At 40.4% G+C, this 22,167-nt stretch overlaps 1 protein-coding gene and 1 pseudogene across 1 annotated transcript in view; one reads left to right on the top strand and one right to left on the bottom strand.

The window, feature by feature from the left end:
• Mfsd14b (major facilitator superfamily domain containing 14B) overlaps positions 1–22,132 on the bottom strand; it is a 52,938-nt gene extending 30,806 nt beyond the window's left edge. Inside the window, exons 1-2 of the mRNA NM_001107334.2 lie at positions 21,714–22,132; positions 10,044–10,139 (exon numbers count right to left, since the gene is read on the bottom strand). Coding sequence (NP_001100804.1) covers positions 10,044–10,139; positions 21,714–21,827 — 210 coding nt within the window. The 5' untranslated portion in view covers positions 21,828–22,132. The remainder of the gene's footprint in view (positions 1–10,043; positions 10,140–21,713) is intronic.
• Positions 977–2,282, top strand: Tuba4a-ps1 (tubulin, alpha 4A, pseudogene 1; annotated as a pseudogene).
• Positions 22,133–22,167: the final 35 nt, after the last annotated feature.

Below are 22,167 nucleotides of genomic sequence, written 5' to 3'. Positions count from 1 at the left end.
CTTCATTCTTTCTCAGTAGCTATAAAAAAAAGTACCAATATAAGAAGAAAGAAAGAAAGAAAGAAACAAACCTATAAATAATAGTTTCATTAACCAGTAACCAAGTATAGCTGCCTCTCCACCTTGAAAGGGACACAAATGAAATGTACAGATGCTGCCTGCTATAAAGGCTGTTGTCTAATTGTTGTGTAAATTATTGCAGTTAGCTTCCCCTGAAATAGCAGTCGAAAACAAATATCCAAATGAAGATAGTCAGCAGAAGGATTCATGTAAACAAAACAAAGAAATCAAGGCAACAACAAAGAGTGGAGCCAAGTTGGAAGAGATAAAACTGAAGGACACCTTCATCCCAGCAGACATGCAAATTACGAAAACCAGTCACCTAAATATTGTAAACAAAAGATAGGAAGATGGCTAAAATGCCAGAAATACACTTCACATTCCTACTTTAAAAATGACTCAAATAAGCAGAGAATGAAAGTAAAGGAATCAACTCAAGACGACCTACTTAAGAATTCTATCAATGTAGACAAAATTGCTATCAGAAGAAATTGAACAAGAAGTTCAGCCTCTGAAAGGGAACCAAATTCAAATTCTAGATATGAAAAAAAATCAACTTCTTAAGACAAAATAAATAAAAATAAAATAAAAGAGAGTAGAAAGCATCATAAGCAATGAAACCAAAAAGAAAAGAAAATTACAAGGATGGGTAAGACAGTAGTATATTCAGACATAAGTACATATTAAATACAAAAACAACAACAACCAAAAAAAAAATAACAAAGATGATCAAAACTTACAAGTCTATGACATAGTCAAGAGACCAAAGTTAAGAAATTAGAAAAAGCAGAAGAAAGGGCGATTGAGGACTAAGCATTAGGTGACGACAATTTATATCATGAAAACATTTGGAGATCTCACTGAGAGCTGGGACCCCAACTCTACATGAGACCTACAACCCAAACTCAGCATACGTGAGTGCATTTCAGTCCATGTGGTGCAGGCAGGTGTCCAGATGGGCAATGCCTGCTGGGAGCTCTACTGTCTGAAACATGGGATTCAGCCTGATGGGCAGATGCCCAGTGATAAGACCAGTGATAAGGAGGGGACGACTCCTTCACTGACTTCTGTGAAACTAGAGCTGGAAAACTTGTGGCTCAAGCAGTCTTTATGGATCTGGAGCCTACTGTAATTGATGAGATCAAAATGGCCCATAATGCCAGCTCTTCTACATAGAGCAGCTTAACACTGGGAAAGAAGATGCAGCCAACAATTATGACTGTGATCACTACACCATTGGCGAGGAGATGCTGGACCAGATCCGCCAGCTGTCTGATCAGTGTACAGGACTTCAGGGCTTCCTAGTATTGCACAGCTTTGCAGGGGACAATGGCTCCAGCTTCACTTCCCTGCTAGAGGAGCGGCTTTCTGTTGACTATGGCAAGAAGTCCAAGCTGGAGTTCTCCATCTATCTACCCAGCCCTACAAGTGTCTATAGCTGTAGTGGAACCCTACACCTCCATCCTAACCAACCATACCACCCTGGAACACTCAAACTGTGCCTTCATGGTGGACAAGGCCATTTATGACGTCTACTGCCGTACCCTAAATATTGTGTATCCAACCTATACCAACCTCAATCACCACATCAGTCAAATTGTCTCCTCCATCACAGCTTCCTTGCGCTTTGATGGGGCCCTCAATGTGGAAGTTCCAGACCAATCTCTCATCCACTTCCCCTTGGCTACCTATGTACCAGTCATTTCTGTGAAGAAGACCTACCACCAGTAGCTGTCAGTGGCAGAGATCACCAATGCCTGTTTTGAGCCTGACAACCAGATGATGAAATGTGACCCTCGGCAAGGCAAGTACATGGCCTGCTGCCTGATATACCATGGAGATGTGGTGCCCAAGAATGTGAATGCTGCCATCACTGCCATCAAGATGAAGCGCAGCATCCACTTTGTGGACTGGTGCCCCACAGGTTTCCAGGTTGGTATTAACTACTGGCTACCCACTATGGTGCCTTGGGGTGACCTGGCCAAGGTGCAGCATGCAGTGTGCATGCTGAGCAACACAACTGCCATGCTGAAGCCTGGGCCTGCCTGAACAACAAGTTTGACTTGATGTATGACAAGAGGGCTTTTGTACACTGATATGTGGGTGAGGGAATGGAGGAGGGGGAGTTCTCTGAAGCTCGAGAGGATACAGCTGCCCTGGAAAAAGATTGTGCGGAAGTACACATCAACTCCTATGAGGACGAGGATGAGGGAGAAGAATAGACAGCTACTTGGAGCCTGTTCACTGTGTTTATTGCAAAAATCCTCTCAAAATAAACAGTCTCCTTGCATGATTTCTTGCTCCCTTTGTCACTGCTTGAGCTTCTGCTTGTCTTCCCTTTCAGTTTTGGCTGCTACCTCCTGCTATTTGCCACTCATGACCTTTTATTTTATCTTTACATGGCTGAATGAGACTTGCCAAGGGGGCCCACATTGAACCCCAGAAGGTATAAACCTAAGGACTTTGATGTAAGGTCCTAAGGATGCCCAGGATAGGAAAGAAACAGGGACCAAATCCTGGACCTATCTGTTTAGCTTCAAGTTATTGCAAGATACAAGTCTTCACTTTGAAGTAGGAACTGATAGCTTCTGTGTTGGGTGGTTGGACTACTTTATTCTTCTTGCTGCTACTTCACTCAACAGCTCTAGAAGCAAGACTTGGCCCAGGCTTCATTGACCACTGAGGACTTGGGAATGGGGACTGGGCAGCCCCAAAGTTCCTGGGCATGCAGCCACCTCACAATATCGGGGGATGGGCAGGAACAAGAGCAACCTCCTAGTTGTTTGCGCTTTGCGCCTCTGGCAGCTTTGCATAGCTTGCTGTCTATCTTGTTTTCTGGGGCTGGAGCTATGCTATTAAAAGTCAGGTCTCCGAAAAAGAAGAAAACATTTCAAAACATTTCCCAAACCTAGAGAAAGAAATGGAAGCCTAAATTGATAGGATATATCATAGTCAAGATATTCAAAGTACAAAAGAAATAACATTAAAAAATTAAGGACTGTTGATAAAAGATTTAGGGTTTTTTTTTTTCCTTACAAACTTAGGTACCTAAGTATAGACTATTTGAAACTTTCAAAGTAACTATAAGCCAAGATTTTATATGCAGTAAGGTTATTTCTTAAAATTGATGAAGTAATAAGAACTTTCAAGATAGGCACAACAATAAGGTATTTCAGGACAACCAAGAAAACACTGCAAAAATATTTAAAGGAATATTATACGGAGAGGAAGAAGATAGTCCCATCCACAAAAGCACACCAAAAGGATATCTAAGAAACAGATAAAAACAGAAAGCAGGGAAGGAATCCATCCTGTCCAGCACAGTAAACCAGAAAGTTATAATACAAATTAGGAGGAAGAAAAAAAAAAAAAAAAGAAAGAAAACAACAACAACCAAAAAACCCATAACTTAAAAAACAAAAACAAAAACAAAAAAAAAAAACAGTTATCAATAACCTAGCCAGCTGGAATACAACCTACCAAAAGATAGAAAACAGCTAACCGGGTTGGGGATTTAGCTCAGTGGTAGAGTGCTTGCCTACCAAGAACAAGGCCCTGAGTTTGGTCCCCAGCTCCAAAAGGAAAAAAAAAAGGAAACAGCTAACCATTGAACCTATTGATGGAACTGTTTGAGAAGGACTGAAGGTAATGATCTTGTTGGAGAAGGTTATCACTAGAGGTATGTTTTAAGGTTTTAAAAGCCATTCCTGTTTGTACATATTCATTCTCATTCATATTCTCTCTCTCTCTCTCTCTCTCTCTCTCTCTCTCTCTCTCCCTCCCTCCCTCCCTCCCTCCCTCCCTCATTCCCTCCCTCCCTCCTCCCACCTGTTTGTGGATCAGGAGGTAAGTTCTTACCTCCTGCTCCAGTGCTATGCCTACCTTCCTGCAGCCATGCTCCCTACTGCATGCTGTAATGGGCAGGGACTCTAACCCTCTGGAAGTAAATGCCTATAAACTCTTTAAGTTGTCTTGATCATCGTGTCTTTTCAAGGTAATAGAAAAGTAACTAAGACATGCTTTAAATGCAAATATCAACTGAGCAAGTAAAGAGGCAGTATGACTAACTAGATTGAAAAACAATATACAAGTATATCTGTTGATTCCAAGAAACATGTCTCACTAGCAAAGATAGCTATAAACTAAGAGCTAATGGTTAAATGTTAATATAATCTAGCAAATGGAAGCTTAAAACAAGAAGGCATAGTTATTCCCAGATATGAAAAAGTAGATGTCAAACCAAAACTAGTTCAAAGATAGAGAATATTACATCAATAGAAGAAATAAATTATCCAGCCGAGCAAGATGCCCAAAGGAAAGAAGGCCAAGGGGAAGAAGGTGGTCCCGGCCCCCGCCGTGGTCAAGAAACAAGAGGCCAAAAAGGTGGTCAATCCTTTGTTTGAGAAAAGGCCTAAGAACTTCGACACTGGGCAGGACATCCAGCCCAAAAGAGATCTCACGCGCTTCGTCAAATGGCCCCGCTACATCAGGCTACAGCAGCAAAGAGCCATCCTCTATAAGCGGCTCAAAGTACCTCCTGCCATCAACCAGTTCACCCAGGCCCTGGACAGGCAAACAGCGACTCAGCTGCTTAAGCTCGCCCACAAGTACAGGCCAGAGACAGAGCAGGAGAAGAAGCAAAGGCTGCTGGCCTGAGCTGAGAAGAAACTTGCTCCAACTAAGAGACCACCTGTCCTCCAAGCAGGGGTCAATACAGTCACCACTTTGGTGGAGAACAAGAAGGCTTAGCTGGTGGTGATTGCCCATGATGTAGACCCCATTGAGCTGGTGGTTTTCCTGCCTGCCCTTTGTCGAAAGATGGGGTGCCCTACTGCATCATCAAGGGAAAGGCCAGGCTGGGGTGCCTGGTCCACAGGAAGACGTGCACCACTATTGCCTTCACACAGGTTAACTCGGAAGACAAGGGTGCTCTGGCTAAGCTGGTGGAAGCTGTTAGGACCAATTATAATGACAGATACGACAAGATCCGCCGCCACTGGGGAGGCAACATCCTGGGTCCTAAGTCTGTGGCTTGCATTGCCAAGCTGGAAAAGGCAAAGGCTAAAGAACTCGCCACTAAACTCGGCTAAATGTACACTTAAGTTTTCTGTACATAAATATAATTATAAAATTTAAAAAAAAGAAGATATAAAAACTATAGATATTTATGCACCTAATGATGGAACTACCAATGCCATAAAGTAAACACTAAGACACACTAAGCTAAGACAGAACTAAAAATAGGAGGTTCACATCCCACTATCATTTTTGGAGTGGTCTTCTAAACATCATTCTCATTTTTACATGTTATATTCTCTTCTGAGTTTTAATTTGGAAGATTTAAGTTAAATCATAGCACCAATGACTTGGATTTAACATATCTATGGAAAACTGTATGTATGTCTACACAGAATATTCCACATAATGGATGGAAAATAAATATTCTTAGAATTTTCCTAAGACCATTTGCAAAAAAAAAGAAATAATTTCCTCTAATCTGGCCCAGACCACAGTACAATAAAACAGTGTGAGAAACCACAGAAACTATACAAATACTTGGAAACTAAACAAAGATCATTGAAAACAAAACAAAACAAAACAAAAACAAAGAAGAAAAGGCTTGTTAGACACAAATGAAAATGATAACTTTTCTGGGATATACCTAAAAGAGGGCTCTGAGAGAAATGATTCATTGTAAAAGCAAACATTGAAACTTTAAATCACAGAGTCCTCTGGAGGAAGCCAAGACGCCTGCCCTCCCTGAGCAGCCTGCTATCCAGGGGGACCCTTTATTCTCCCCACACCTCTCCCCACCTTCATCAAACCTGTGAATTCTGAACCATAAAGGTAAGCTTCCCTTCTCCCACTCATTTTTCCCTGCTTGGTAAGTTCTCTGGGCCTGCCAAGGTGCCCTGAGCAGTCTGCTAGCCAAGGTGAACATCCATTCTCCTGCACCTCTCTGCCCACTTGCATTAGACCTGCACCTCCTGAACTATACAGTCCTATGGATCCTGAACCATAAGATGTGCAGATCCAGAGCCATACAGACAAAGGATACCCATCACAGGCCTGCTAAAACAAGACTATCAAGGTTAACCTCCACTCGCCCAATACCTACTACAACAGGAAAATTCAGGGACCACAGCTATCAAGATGGCTAAAGGCTCTCAAAAGAACACAATCAACAAAAGCCAAGACAATATGACACCTTCAGAACACAGCTACCCTACTACTGTAAGGCCTGGATATTCTAACACAACCTAAGCACAAGAAAATGACCTTAAATCCAATCTTGAAAAGATGATAGAGACCTTTAAAGAGGAAACAAATGGATCACTTAAAGACATACAGGAAAATACAATCAAACAGGTAAAGGAAATAAATAAAACTGTTCAAAACCTGAAAATGGAAATAGAAGCAATAAAGAAAACATAAACTGAAGGAATCCTAAGAGATGGAAAACCTCGGGATGTAAACATCACCAACAGAATACAGGAGATGGAAGAGAGAAACTCAGGTGTTAAGAGATACAATAGAAGAAATTGTTACATCAGTTAAAGAAAATGTTAACTCTAAAATATTCCTGACACAAAACATCCAGGAAATCTGGCATACCAGGAAAAGACCTAACCTAATAATAGGAATAGAAGAAGGTGAAGAGTCCCAGCTCTAAGGCCCAGAAGATATTCTCAACAAAATCATAGAAGAAAACTTTCCCAATCTAAAGAGATGTCTATAAACATACCAGAAGCTTAGAGAACACTAATTAGACCAGAAAAGAAAATCCTCCTGCCAGATATAATCAAAACACAAAAATCTACAGAACAAAGAAAGAATATTAATAGTGGTAAGGGTAAAGGTTAGATAACATATGAAGTCAGATCTATTACACCTATTACACCAGACTTCTCAACAGAAACTATAAAAGCTAGAAGGGCCTGGAAAGATATCTTCAATCTCTTGGGGAAAAAAAAAAAAAAAACCAGATGCCAACCTAAACCTAATCACCATAGATGGAAGAAAAGAGATATTCAAGCCAAATCCAAAGTGAAACAATATCTACAAATCCAACACTACAGAAAACTAGAAGGAAAGTCAAACCCAGTGAGGATAACTACATCCAAGAAAATACCAGAAATAATAATTCCACACCAGAAGAAACAAGGGACACACACACACACACACACACACACACACACACACACACACACACACACACGAATAAACAAATACACACAGAGAAAAGAGAGGAAGATGACTGACTACTAACACTACTGACATCTAAATAACAAGAAGTTACAATCACTGGTCATTAATATCTTTCAACATCAATGGACTCAATTCCCCAATAAAAAGACACAGGCTAACAGAATGTGTGCCAAAACAGGATCTATGGTTCTGCTGCATACAAGCAACACACCTCAGCAATAAAGATAGACATTACCTCAGAGTAAAGGGCTAGAAAAAAGTTTTCCAAGCAAATGGACCCAAGAAGCAAGCTGGAGTAGCCATTCCCTGGGGCGGGTATACTCAGGGGGTCCCCCACCCAATGCAAGGAGAATAGAAGGGGTTGACTCAGAGGCGGGTAATGATCAGGATATAAAGTGAGTAATTAAAAAAAATTTAGATCACAACCTAATGACATATACCTCAGGAAGACCAACAGAGCCAACTAACCTGGACCCTTGGGGCTCTCAAGAGTCTGAACCAACAACCAAAGAACATACATGGGCTGGATCTAGGTCTCCCTAAACATATGCAGCAGTTGTACATCTTAACCTTCGTGTGGATCCTGAACTGGAACGGGGCTATCCCAAAAGCGGTTGCTTATAGGATATGTTCTCCTAACTGGGATGCTTTGTTTGGCTTCAGTGGGAGAGGAAGCACCTAGCAGAGACCCAGGGAGCCCCCACCCCCAAACCTGCTCAGAGGAGAAGGGAAGAATTGTAGGAGGGGCTGAAATTGTGTGTGTGTGTGTGTGTGTGTGTGTGTGTGTGTGTGTGTGTGTGTGTGGCGGGGGAGCAGGATGTAAAGTAAATAAAAAAAATTTAATTTAAAAGAAAAATAATAAGGCAAACTAAAATGCAGTAGACAGCAAGAAACAACAAATTAGAGTAGGAACTAATAAAGACTCTGTGTGTGTGTGTGTGTGTGTGTGTGTGTGTGTGTGTGTGTGTGTGGTGTGTATTAAAAAGAGTAGTTCTTTGAAAAGACATCTAATACTGACAAATTCTAGTGAAATGAATGAAAAGAAAGAATAGACAAAATTACTAACAATTAAGATGAAAAGGCATGTTGTAATAGACTATAATGAACTATAAATGGGATTGTCAGGACTTTTAAAAAGTCACTTTTCAATTAGCAAAAACAGATCTAGAAAAAAATGTGGATAAATTCCTAAAAAGATGTAATCTCTCAAAATTAAATCATGTGTATGGAGAGATATAGGCCATGAAAACAAAAGTGGACCATGAGGGGGAAAGGAGGTCTTAAAGGAGATCAAAGACCAAAGGGTTAGTGAAGGAAGAAAGATTAACATAAGGTACTGAGAGAAAAGGATTAATAGCAAGGAGATATATGTGGAAAACATTGTTTTTGCACTGGCTAGTTTCATTTCAATTTAACACAAGCTAGAATCATCAGAGAGGAGGAAGCCTTAACTGAGAAGATGCCTCCATTAAGATCAAGACATAGGTAGATCTGTAGGGCATTTTCTTAGTGATTTATTGGGGAGGGCCCGGCACATTGTGGGTGATGCTACCCCTGGGCTGGTTGTCCTGGATTCTATAAGAAAGCAGGCTGAGCAAGCTATGAGGTGCAAGCCAGCACTATGTATGCTAATTTCAAACCAATGAGTGAAAAAATTAACAACAAAATAAAAATAGGGCCCCTGATAAAAGGTTAAGAGTGTCCCAAAGATATTAACTACTTGGGAGGATTTTGGAATTTATAAATTTGGAATTTTGGTATTCTTTTTCAGTTTTCATTCTCCCACTGTTCTCTGGCCTACAAAAACATATACATGTAGGCACACACACAAAAATTAGTAATAATGAAATATTCTCTAAAAATTCATGCCAAAATCTTCTATAAGGCTAACTGGCTAATGTCTACCTTTTAAACTTCTATATTTTTCAAGAATTAACTATGAGACAAAAATTGAATGTATGAAAGGACCTTTCTGCTATGGCAAAATAACGACTAAGAAGAGAGAACTATTAGTGCTTTTGTTTGTTGTTTGTTTTATTTTTTGAGAGATAAGATTTTTTGTACAGCCCTGGAACTCCTGTAGATCAGGCTAGCCTTAAACGGAGTCTACCTGTCTCTGCCTCCCCAGTGGCATATACCACTACACCTGGCCTATTCGTTATTTTTAAAACTAACTAAAGACAACTGAAACTTAATTTCAAAGACATTTAAAACTTACCATAAGTGTTAAGTAATTCTTAAAATCTGTACCACCCCACACTCCACCCCTGATCCCCACATCTTCTCTGGTACTTGTTTGATGACATATGCATACATCAAACACCTTATTTCTTGGCAAATATATATGCTGCTAGAGAGATGGCTCAGCAGTTAAGAGCACTGCTGCACTTCCAGAGAACCCAGGTTCAATTCTGAGTACCTACATGGTAGTAACTCACAACCACCTGTAATACCAGTTTCAGGGGATATGATGATGTGTGCCTCGCACTAGGCATGTCTCCAGAAGTAGGCATGGCAAGAGGTACATAAATATACATATAAACAAGAGTCATATACATAATGTTTTAAAAGACAATTTTTAAAAAGAAATTCAATATTTGATTTAAAGAAACGGCTGTGTAGAGAAGTTATTAAAACCAAGCATATGTTTAATTTTACATTCATCATTAGGTGCTTAAATAAAAAACCAATAACATCCAAATTAAAAAAAAAACCAACTTCAACAATGCCTTGTATTTCATATACACCATGTTTAAAGGTTCAGTAGTACTTACAGTCAACATTGGAGTTGTTAACAAGCCCCACGCAAAGAATTCAAAGAAGATTACAAAAGCGGCATGGTAAACACTTGGCTGGCCAAAACCTTGTAGCTGAAAAGAAAAGAACGCTGTTAAAAACAATAATAAGCATAATATATTATCTTCAATGGTATGAAGAAATATATAAACTTTGGACCACCTCTATCACTTAAAATAAAACCACACTGGGGACTAGGATACAGCTATGTATTGGTTATTTTTTCATCACTGTGGTAAAAGCCATGACCATAAAGGAATTTATAGAAGTTTATTTTAGCTTATAGTTGCAGAGAGTCTATAATGCCCAGGGATGGCTTCACCCACAGTGCACTGAACCCTACCAATCAGTCACTAACTAGGAATGCTCTACAGGCTCTCCTACAGATAGATCGTACGGAGGTATTTTCATTTGAGGTTCTCTCCTCTCTAATGACTCTAGTTTGTGTCAAGCTGACATAAACTAGCAAATACAACTGACCCAATAAAAGAACTTCTGGGGAAATCACCATCCCTGACCTCAAGCAGTATTACAGAGCAATAGTGATAAAAACTGTATGATATTGGTACAGGGACAAGCAGGTAGATCAGTGGAATAGAACTGAAGACCCAGAAATGAACCCACACACCTATGGTCACTTGATCTTTGACAAAGGAGTTAAAACCATCCAGTTGAAAAAAGATAGCATTTTCAACAAATGGTGCTGGTTCAACTGAAGGTCAGCATGTAGAAGAATGCAAATTGAATCATTCTTATTTCCTTGTACAAAGCTTAAGTCCAAGTGGATCAAGGACCTCCACAGAAAACTAAATACATTCAAACTAACTGAAGAAAAAGTGGGGAAGAGTCTAGAACACATGGGCACTGGGATTTGCAACCCCCATAAGAACAACAATACCAACCAACCAGAGTTCCCAGGGACTAAGCCACTACCCATGGACAAACTAAAGACTACACATGGACAGATCCATGGCTCCAGCTGCATATGTAGCAGAGAATGGCCTTGTTGGGCACCAATGGGAGGAGAAGCCCTAGGTCCTGCTAAGGCTGGACCGCCCAGTGCAGGGGAAAGTCAGGGGTAGTGGGGGGTTGGTTGGGGAGGGGGAAAACCCTTATAGAAGTAGGAGAGGGGAATGGGATGGGGGGCTTATGGATGGGAAACCAGGAAAGGGAATAACATTTGAAATGTAAATAAAAAATATCCAATGGGGGGAAAAGAGAGAGACTGGAGGCCCCAGGGAGTGGGTAGGTCTTGTGAAGTCACAGGGATGAGGGTCACAGTGGGGGGCTTGGGGGGAGGGGTATAGAGGGCGCATCCTCATAGAGATAGGGGTTGGAAGGAAGAGGAGATATGAGATATGGAACAGTCAGAGAGCAGACCAGGAGGGAGATAAAATCTGGATTGTAAAAACAGATTAAATAATTTTTTTAAAAAAGTAAATAACCTACACTTCTATGAAACAGAGATGTAATTATTACTTAAAAATTAAAAACAATACTTTCTTAAAGAGAGAAGAATCAGGACACAGTCACAATCTGAATTAAGCAAAACCAACAATGTAAATCTGATGTGTCCAATTATCTGGGATTCACTCACAATCCACTGGGCTTCTCTAAGGGGTTTGTGTCATTTCACCAGCTGTACCCTCTGCAGCACAGTTTGTCCTTTAGGCCCTGGCTGGTTCCACTCCACTACTGATGCTGTTCTCAATGGTCATCCCACTGTACTGGCATCTCCAAAACTGTAAGGCAAGGGCCCCTTGCTGCAACTGGACTGCACTTCAGTAGCAGTCTCTTCTAGGCTATCTTCAAGGACTCCAGCCCTGCCGCACAGTGACAACACTTAGCTGCTCTTCATGACAACTTCATACCAGCACAAGGTACAAGCTCTATAATATCTGGAGCAAAGGTCTATGTGGTGATTCTCAGGAAACACTTCCCAGAAGATTTCACATCAATAACACTCTTCTCCCTTCTCCTCTTCCTTACCAGGCTGGCCTCAAACTCACAGGGATTCACCTACTTCTCCCTCTAGAGTGCTGGAATTACAACCATATATCACCACAGTCCAGCTGCTACTCTCTTTTTTTCCAACAATATTTTTATTGATTATTTGGCTATTTTATAGAACATACCCTGATCACATTTGCTTCCCATTCCTCCCTTATGCCCTTGGCCAAGATAAAGAAAAACAAAATACCAAGTCAATTTGCGTTGCCTATATACTCACAGGAGCATGATCAAACTCCTAGCGGCCTGCCACTTAAAAGATAACTGAATCCCACACAGACCACCACCACCACAAGCCACTGATTGTGAAGAGCTACATTTCATCATTTTTATCACAACTATTAAGGGCTCACTTCAATGGCTTCCTGTCTAGACTGTTTGGTGGGGGGAGTTCTGGAGGGGTGAGTTTGTCATTGAAGCCTTCATTGTTTCTTATTCTCAATTATGAGTTTGCAGTCATTCGTACTACTGCAAAAGATTTCCTGGCCATAACAGCCAATGGCAGCATAGATCATGAAATACCACATGGTTTGTGGAGGCAGCACAGACCTGGACCTCAACATGACCTTCTGCAGCAGCATGGACCACAAACAACAACACAGCTCATGGCTGAAGTGGACCATAGACACCAACACAGAGCAGTGCGGAATCATGAACCACAGACTTCAACATGCCTCCTTCAGCAACAGGAATCACAAACACCAACATGAACCCCAGCAGCAACATGGACTACCAGACCACTGACACCAGAATGACCATAAACACCAAGAAGCCCCAACCCTAAAAGTGAACCATTCTCTATCTTAGATATCCTACTGTTGCTCAGAGCCAGGGCGACTGTACACTGGGCAGTGTGTTAGGGACAGAACCTGCACTAGCTCCAAACTGCTGAACACTCCCCAGCAACAACGTGTGGCCACACACCGGTTGCCTCCTAGCCATATATCTTGCTCCACCTCTTTCCACTGCTCTATCCCACCTTACCCACCTCTCCACTGCACTTTATCAACGTGGCACTGCAAACTGCTGTGTCACACAGTATATGTTTTTTGCCCAAACAGTTTTACATGCAAATACTTATTACAACGAGTCAGTGGTCTCGTTTAAAGTTTCTGGTTTCTGAAGCACTCCTCTTGGATATTCTGACGCTGCCCAGAGTCAGGGTTACCTTGTGGCTGGGCAGGGCAACTTGGGGCAAGATCCCACAGAGTTCCCAAATCATTTGGCACAACTCTGTGCTTGCAAGCAACAGGCAGAACTAGGACCTGGAGCTGTGCTCTCCCACGCAGGGCGAGCAGTGAACTGCAGCAGCAACAGCAGCTCATGATGTGGGCCAGACCCTGGTCCTCGCCTGGCCCTGTGCAGAAACAATATTCTCTTTTTTGTAAGTCTTTTTTTAAAAAATGTGCTGCAAACATGATTGCAAGCATGGAGCCAACCACTGGAGTGTGGTCAACCTACTAGATGTCATACTCAAAAGAAAATAGATTCTCCATTTCCCCTGAAACCAATTAACCCGAACTGGGGCAATATCTCTGGTTTAATTGTCTTCTCTTACTACTTTTCCTTGTGCCTTCAAATCTTTTTTAACCTTCCACTCACTGATCTTTCTACACTTACCCTATACTCTACTGAAGAGCTTAAAAACATAAATTACTGACATCCTTGGACCTTTTCACAATATGACACTGTGGCTGAATTCTAAGGCTGAAAATGTATGTGGCTCAGTGGCAGAGCCAATGTTTAGCCTGGAGTGAGACCTTTACTTGAATCTCCAGCACAACTTAAAACAGAAAAATAAATTGTGGAAGTTTGTTACCTCTACTTCCTGTGCTTTCTGTTGCTCAGCAACCTGTTCTGACCAACACAGCCAAAGGAAATAACACACACTTGTGAACTTAAACATTTTGAGTCCCCATGTGGAAAAATGTCTTGTATCCACAGGAAAGTGAGTACACAGAAGATTTTTTCCATTAGAGCTTACATTAGCAACCATAAAGCCGCCACACTTTAGAAATGATGATCTGAGATGGCTTACTCTTATTCAACTTCCAGAAAATGTAGAAACACAAGTACTCAATCCCCCACCCCCCACAAAAAAAAAAAAAAAATAGGCTAACAGACTGGATACTTAAACAGGGCCCAGCATTTTGTTGAATACAGAAAATATACATCAGTGACAAAGACAGACACTACCTCAGACTAAAAGCCTGGAAAAAAATTTTCCAAGCCAATGGGCCCAAGAAACAAGCTGGAATAGCCATTCTAATATCCAATAAAATAGACTTTCAGCCAAAACTTATCAAAAGAGATGGGGAAGAACACTTCATTCTCAAAGGAAGAAAAGTTTGCTGCCATATGCTAAGAAATAAAGAGTTGTTTAAAGGACAGAGTTTCTGTTTTTTTCAGATGTAAAAAGTTCTTGAGATTCATTGCACAATATGAAAATATGCAATGCTATTTTAAAAGGTATAAAAGTAAATCTTGTTATATATATTTTACCACAAGCACACACACTCACACACACACACAGAGAGAGAGAGAGAGAGAGAGAGAGAGAGAGAGAGAGAGAGAGAGAGATTGCTAAAGCTACTCATCTTCAAAAGCAATTGAGGTTAAAGGAAAGGAAGTCTCTATGATTTAAAAAATATAACAAAGCGTTTGTTTGATCCCATTGCTTCAGAACATAACCACCCATAAAAAGAACCGAGAACATCAGTGGGATGGGTGAACCATAAGGGCTTTTGCTTGTTTGTTTTTAGGCAGCAAATCATTTTTTTCAAACCAACAGAACTTTGGAACTCATTTTATTTAAAATGCAAGTCTCAGTGGCTCCTAACTGCCTTATTCTCAGGTATGAGAGCTGTAGTGGGTATAAAGGTTAAGAGGTGGGGGCGGGAGGGAGTTAGAGGAACACGTGCAGCTTGGATGAGGTCACAATGGATAGTAAAAATGAGTGCTTCCATGACCAGTACAGTGAGTATGAACCCTATGTCACTGGGCCCACTATGGAGGAGTACCTACTGCAGGACACTGAGCTTTACTGGAAAGAGCTCCACAGGTTCACGCATCAGCCTGTGGCATGTCAGTTAATATAGATTTGAGTTCTGATAAGAAGTAAAACTAAACAGCAATCTGGGAAAAAACTAAGTTTTTGAACTCCTCATCTGCAAAATGTAAGATTACCAGTTAATTCAGTTGGGGAAATTAAAAAGTCTCTGGCCTATGGACTTCAGAGAAGAAAAGCAGATTTCTGGCAGAGGGAATCTACATAATGTAGATGATGACAGAGGCAAGCTCGTGGGTTGTTACTGTTGGCAAATGGGAATTCTAAAATCCTAGAGGTATTTCATTTCCTTTGCAAGAAATCCACTGCTACATTTCCAAGAAAAAAGAAAGGGGGGAGAGTGAGAAAACTGGGGGCTTTGGGTATCCATAGTCTTCCCTTTATAAATTAAGTGGTACTGGTATTCCCTCCTGATTCTGGTGATATAGGACAGGGATTTCCTTGGGTGGTAGGGTCATCCCATTTTTAGGGAAATATTCGCCAAACACTATTAATGTGTGAGAGAATTAGCCAGTTCAGGGTTCTCCAAATATAACTATTCTATATACATAAAAAATGTAGAACAAAGAGGAATGTTACTGAGTGTGTAAGAGTTCTCAGCAGAACTGGGAAGCACAGGCAAGTTGTAGTGCAAACAACTTCAAAGAAAATTTAGTGAATTTTGTTAAATGTCATGTCACCTCTTTACTGGCTTATCTTCCCAATGTAGCCACAATGTGCTAAGTTTTCTTTTGTTGTTCTGAAACAAGGCTTCACATGAGTACTGGTAGGTCTCAAGCTGGCCAAATATGAATTTAAAATCCTGTTCCTCTGGACCCGAGTGTTTCTGTCATCCTATTTTAGGACTGAGCCTAGATCCTCTGGTATACTAGGCTAGCACTCTATAAATGGAGTAACATCCACAGCACACCAACCCAGCCACAGTGAATCTCCTTTCTCTGTTCTGCATTAATACTCCTATCTTTAATTGGGCTCCTAAGGACCTATTTATTTATTTTATGTTTAACAATTCAACTAATGTATATGGTCTCTGCAATACCATATACAGAGGATTAGTTTTGGAAGACTGCTGACATTCCTTGGCTTTGTCCCAAATTGTAACATTATGTTGGCAAAGTCATCAAAATATTGAACTTCAGGTTTCCAATTAAAAAGAAACAACATTTTGGAGGTCAGAAAAATTCCAGAACTGAAGTAGAGTACTGATACTGTGCTTCCAACATTAAATTCTAACAAAAAAATAGTACTCAGGATTAGAAGCAATTATCTACATTTTACAGATGAGAAAACTCAGATATAAACAATAAATGAGCTGGCATTCAATCAAAAAGGTCACACATCTCCAGTGTGTATTCCTATCAGTTATAATATGCTGGTATCGTTATACAAAGAGAATCAACATATACAAGTGGCAGGCAGCCTGCACCCCAGAAATCTAAGGACTAACAGGAATCAACATTAGCCAGCTTCTCAAGTAAAGCAAAATTCAGATCTTCACTTAGCATCCACCCTTGTTTCCTACACTAAAAAGTTTGGCTTGGCTACTGTGTAGTTCCCAACGGTGCTTTTACCCTTTGGGGTATGCTGTGTCTCTGTCCCTCCTCACCTACCTAAGGCATTCTCTGGTTGGCTTTAAGAAATGTCTGACGGCCAATTAGCTGGGCAGGAAGTGGAAGGTGGGATTTTCTAGGAGGGAGAAAGGAGCTCTGAGAAGAGAAGGAAAGCCTTTCACCAGGCTGGAAGGGACAACAAGCCATGAGGCTGGCGGGCCAGGTGGTCAGGTTAACTTAGATGAGCTGGCTGAGAATCTGCCTAGCTAAGGCCCAAGACTTTGAAATATTAAAAGGTCTCTGTGAAGTGATTTGGGAAAATACTGATTAAGAAATAATTGCTGCCATATTAATTTCCAGCATTATTTAATATATACAAAATTTTAATAAATCATTTAGTCTACATAACCTGAAAAGTTCAGATGAACTAGGGCATTGACTTTTCTCAATCTGATCTGTCTGTCAGAAAAAGACTGTTGTTCCAAACGTGATCCCCTGATCAAAGTACACAGTAAATACCAATTCCTACCAGCATGGAAGTCACTAGAGATGCTGTCATCTTGTCTTGATCTTGATCTAACATGCAGTCACTAGCTATTTGTCCTCCATGTCTCAGCCCACTTTCTTTCTTTACAGGATGGTCAGCACTAAAGAACAGATGGCATGGCCACTTTAATAAATGCATTTTATAAGATAAAAGGTTATTACTTTTTAAGGGGGTAGAGAGGGTACAAATGTGTTACTTGTACCAGATATAATGTTTCAGACCCTTGAAGGAAGACATATTAATTATTTATGAAAAGAAAAAAGAAGAAAAGACTATCCTCAGAACTCTAAATTTAATTTGACTGCCAGTTTTATAATGTAAAATAAAAAGTTAGCTATGGAAAATAAAGTTCTATAAATCTGTTGTAAGCCAGTTGCCTATAGCTAATATCACATTATATAGCCAATCTTCCATAATTTGTAACTTCCACATCCATTCAACAGACTCAACTCACCATACATTGAAAATATTCAAAGATAACTAGAAATTCAGAAATTTTTCTCATCATTATCCCCTAAGTAATAAAGTAACAGCAATGATTTATATAGCCTTTATATTGTATTGCGTATTATAAGTTATTCAGAGATGGTGTATAGACATTTCTTGGCTCAATCAATTGTTAAACAATTGTACCACCAAAAGGGAGGTGTAAAATCAAACAATTATTGACAATATGTCGTAAATAAATTTATTTCAAAATAATTCTTTGACATATATCACTATTAAAGATGAAAGAATACTAAAACATGAATATGCTTTATATTTACTTAAAGAATTAAATATTGTCTAAATATCTGATACTCCATCATGCAGAGTTGGTTTATATTTAGACTTTATAATTCTCAAAGCTGAGACTGATAAACTCTTTACCTGAGTGCTAAGAACATGAACTCAGGTCTGCATGATAGGGCTACAAGAACTTTTTCCTACTGAGTCATCTCAAGAGACATCAAATGTCACTAGAATAGTACTGATTTATGAATCTTTTCATCAGTGCTCTTTACTGAAATCCAAATATTGGCTTCTTGGAGTCTATTCCATGAACAAACCTTGGAATATTACACTGAACAGTCTATTTTCTTTGCAATAAATCATTAACCAGACGCCCAGGTATAAATGGCTACAAAACAGGACTGGAGAGATGGTTCAAGCTGTTAAGAGCACTTACTACTCTTTCAGAAGATCCTGATCTGGTTCCAGTACCCACATGATGGTGCACAACCATTCATCCCTCTAGTTCCGGGGTACCCAATGCTTTCCTCTACCTCTGCAGACACCAAGCACATATGAAGCCTACATACATATATGCAAGCAAAACACTTATGTATAAAATAAAATAATCAAAAAATTATCACTGTAAACCAACTTACTTTACTTGGGTATAAAAAATATATATAACAGCATATATTCAATAATTAAAAGTTTGGATAAAACACCTGAAATTGTATATTAATTCATAGCAAGGAAGAACAGAAAGAATAAAATGTGAGCTTAATTGACAGACTCCCCTCTCATAGACAAAGGATCTCACGGAAGAAATGCCTGATTCCTTGAAGGCTTAGGTCCCTTCTATTTTTCAGATGATATCTTTTTGACAATGTTTTTCAACTTCATATATCTTTTTACTAATGGGGTAGAAAAAAATTGTTGGTTGAATAAGAGTCCTGTGTCTAGGCAGTGACTAGTAGTAATAGAATCTAAAAGTATAAAAGTATTACCAGGAACAAAGAAAAAAGAAAATAACTCATTAGAATAAAATCAAACCATGGATGTTACAGTATTTGAAAATAATTCTGGAAAAAACTATGAAATAAAAAATTTATAATTTAGAAGTATTGGCATATGCCATAAACACCCTCTATTAGGCCTGCACATGCTAGTCATCCCATTAACTATACGGAAAAAAGAAAAAAAAAAAAAACAGTATTCTCACAATCAAATTTTACTACTGTACCAACTATTCCTAAAGTTGAGAAAAGAATGTGAGAAATTTACCTTTGCCCAAAATTAGATAAGCGTCAGGATCCAAAGAAAAGTAAGGGAATAAACAAGTCTGGGTTTCTTTGAATAAATACACCCACAAAAGTTTCTGCTTTAAGCACATTGTTTCTAGACTGGGGTCTGGCTCCTTTCTAAATTAGAAAACGGGAGAGAACTGAATATTTTTATCACAGTAAAGGTTCACATGTATAATATGACCATTCAGAATTCATACATGAGCTGAGGAAATAGATCATTCTGTAAATACCTGACATACAAGTAACAGGATCTGAGTTCATATCTAACATATATATAAACCTGGGCAAGGTGGATGTGCTGGTAACCGGAGTACCAGGAAGAGGAGGAAGGGATGGGATGAGGCCACAAAGTAGAGATAGGAGGATCCTTGAGACTCACTAACCAGCCAGCCTAGAAAAGCTGTGAGCTCCAAGTTGAGAGAGCTTTTGTTTTAAAAACATAAGGTTTCAAAACATATGTGCTCCTGAACCCACATACATACATTGGCTTGCACACTCCTTAGGCTATTGGCTTGTCCACTAATTAGTACTGTCCATCCACTAGTGGAAGCCAAGAAGGGGAAGTGGTGATTTAGTTTCATTTAAAGGGTAGGAAGAAGTGTATGAACATATATATACAAATATACTATAATCTTAACATGCAAAAAACACAAAGCATATCCCCAAATATTTATTTAGGATTTAGCAGGTTCAGATTACAGCAACCCTCACTACTTATGAGGTACATACTACTATTTGGAGAAGTTATATAACTCCTCTAAAGTAACATAGTAATAAAAATCGAAACTGGAATTCCAAGTATAGTTACCTAATTACAATGCTAAGATGTTAAGTCTTGACAGTTTACTTATTATGTATGCCAAAGGGAGTCAGCTGGGGGAAAGTCTGGGGAAATGGTACTACCAATAATATTAACATGTTCATTCTCACTAACCAACAATGTGGAGGGGGGCAGACTGGTGGTAACAGGATCTCAAGAAGACAGGGGCAAAAAAGCTGAGGACCTGTACCCTAGGGATACAAAAGAGAGAACAAGAAGCTAAAATCTGTCCACACAGATGCAATGTTGTAAGGATGGGAAGAGATAAAGGAAGACACTCCTTAGGCTACTGGCCTGTTCACTAATTAGTACTGTCCATCCACTAGTGGAAGCCAAGAGGGAGAACTGGTGATTTAGTTTCATTTAAAGAGTAGGAAGAAGTGCAACCTATTTAATGAGAAAAACCAGTTTTACAGAACCTATACCGCAAGGTACACTTTCTACATTAGAAAAACCTTTTTACCTTTGGAAAGAAAAATTATCCCCCATGCTTCAATATGAGACCATTTTTTCAGATCAGACACCGAGTGGAATTCCAGAGAGAAAACTCTGGTGGAATCAGGACTAGAAGCTAGCTCTAGTCTAGGTCTAAAACACCAAGGAGATGAACCACAGGGATACAGACAGAACAAAACCTTAAGGTCTGTACTTTGCAGACTTTTAAGGGTGGCAGCAATTTTGTAGCTAGTAAGTGCTTCCTAAAATACTATGTGGTTCTGTTTTACCTCAATATTTTTGCATGTTTGAATTTTGACTTAAGATTCCATTCTGCATACTACTACTTATTCTCTACCCTCTCATTTGTTCCAAAGGTGAATTCACAGTCAAATATGCACTTGTAACCACTTAGTATTCTTTAACAGAAATTAAATATGCAAGCTTAAAAACTGGAAAAACACCTGACTACACATATCTTTATTTAAATTCCTAGTTCTCATTGGACAAACTTTCCCATAGTTATGAGTTTGTACTCAACTCACTGCAAAACTTTCTTAAGTTTTAGGTCCTAAGTAGATCCTTCCCCCAAAAATCCTTTTTATACTTATGACTAAAGAAATGACATTCCCTGTGCTTAGTTTCCCACCATTAAAAAAAGAAAAAGAAAAAGTGGCAGTGATAAGGCCTGTAGTGTGAATCCAGGTCAAGGAAAATAAGCTTTCCTTAGCTGTCAAAGTCATCTCAACTTTATGTGTCACTAGAGGAGATCAGGCTGAACTTTCACCTCCGGTTACAGAGATCTTCAGCTTCCTCTTAGTACACCAGTCTCTTCTGGAAACCCAGAGGAGGAGGAAGTATCAGAAAGGCGTCTCCCACTTTGACCTCCAGCATCCCTGTAGGCTATTCAAGGCAAAACAATTGTTTTAAGACACCTTGCCCACTGCCCCCCAATCCACTGTCTAAATTGCTTTGGACAAACTCGGTGTCCAGAAGATTTTGTCAATTGACACAGAATGGAGAACTCTTGCGCTATCCAAATTATATTTACCGGCCCGTGTCCGTTGGCTTTTGAGTCAATAAGAAGCTCCCAGAGGTTTGTCTAGGGAGGAGTTGCTAGGAATGCTAGCTTCTCAATGAACCTGGCTCTCCTAGAAAAGCCAAATTCCAGAGTCCCTGTCCGAACCCAGTCAAAACTTACCCAGCTGCTGCTCGCGGCCTGAGCGCTCCCGCGCTTCTCAGGCATGGCTGACGCCTTGGGTGAGGCCACCGCCTTCCACCCCGGCTCCTCCGGCGACTCCCCGTCCGTGCTCATGCCGTCCCGCCAGGGCAGATTCGGATCGCTCCAAGACACCGGCGACGCCGCAATTGCGGCGGCGGGGCCCGAGCCTTCATGGGCTCCGCGGTCCGCAGCGGCCCGCCGCTCCGGCGGCGGCGCCAGTGGCGACACCGGCTGCCGAGAGGACGCCGAGGCTGAATCCGTGCAGGAAGTGAACAGGGCCCTCAACTATACGATGGTTGTCGTGAACGCAGGACCCCGACACCGGCAGTGAGTAGTTACCGGTGGCGCCGGAACAGTCGGGAGACTGCGTCCCGCCCAGAGAACTAAGCAAAGGGAGCTCCCGCCGAGAACGCCCACCGGTCTCAAGTAGCTC

The sequence above is a fragment of the Rattus norvegicus genome, chromosome 17 (genome assembly GCF_036323735.1).
Source record: "Rattus norvegicus strain BN/NHsdMcwi chromosome 17, GRCr8, whole genome shotgun sequence".
NCBI classification, from domain to species: domain Eukaryota; kingdom Metazoa; phylum Chordata; class Mammalia; order Rodentia; family Muridae; genus Rattus; species Rattus norvegicus.
The sequence above is the reverse complement of the archived record's forward strand: the minus strand, read 5'-3'. Positions and strand labels throughout refer to the sequence as shown.